Here is a 486-nt window from a genome sequence, read left to right on the forward strand (position 1 = left end):
AATCCACAAAACAAATGTGACAAAGAAAACTATTAAATTTTTGAGAATAAAAAGAAAAGGTAGTACTAGTGACTAAAAGTGAATAGTGAGGAACAAACAAAGATATAAAATCCATCAGGCATCTTTATATCTTGCTTTCTTTTTAACTTTCCTGTCTGTTTCTTTAATGTCCTTTGTCCCCTGAAGCTTGCTTTTTAGATTGGAAGGTGGTTGTAGCTTAGAAAAACAGAAAAGCAAACTGAAAGTAAAAAAAAAAAAAACTCACAAAACTAATTAAGCTTCTCTAAACACATTGCCCCAAAAAAAAAATGAAACATATTCTTAACATTAACAATCAAAAATCACATTTGTAATGCTTGAGAAGTCTATCGGCTTCCCTCAAACCACTATAGTAAGCACCATGCGTTGTGGAGTAATGAGTTCTATGCGTTGCTTCCCCTGCAAACATGACTTGAAGCTCATGTACTAAAGCTTGACCATGACCAT

General features: G+C 33.1%; 1 protein-coding gene across 1 annotated transcript in view; it reads right to left on the minus strand.

Moving 5' to 3' along the window:
* Nucleotides 1-231: 231 nt before the first annotated feature.
* LOC108815810 (probable polyamine oxidase 5) overlaps nt 232-486 on the minus strand; it is a 1,986-nt gene continuing 1,731 nt past the window's right edge. Inside the window, exon 2 of the mRNA XM_018588312.2 lies at nt 232-486. Coding sequence (XP_018443814.1) covers nt 335-486 — 152 coding nt within the window. The 3' untranslated portion in view covers nt 232-334.

Source organism: Raphanus sativus, chromosome 2, assembly GCF_000801105.2.
Source record: "Raphanus sativus cultivar WK10039 chromosome 2, ASM80110v3, whole genome shotgun sequence".
Taxonomy (NCBI): domain Eukaryota; kingdom Viridiplantae; phylum Streptophyta; class Magnoliopsida; order Brassicales; family Brassicaceae; genus Raphanus; species Raphanus sativus.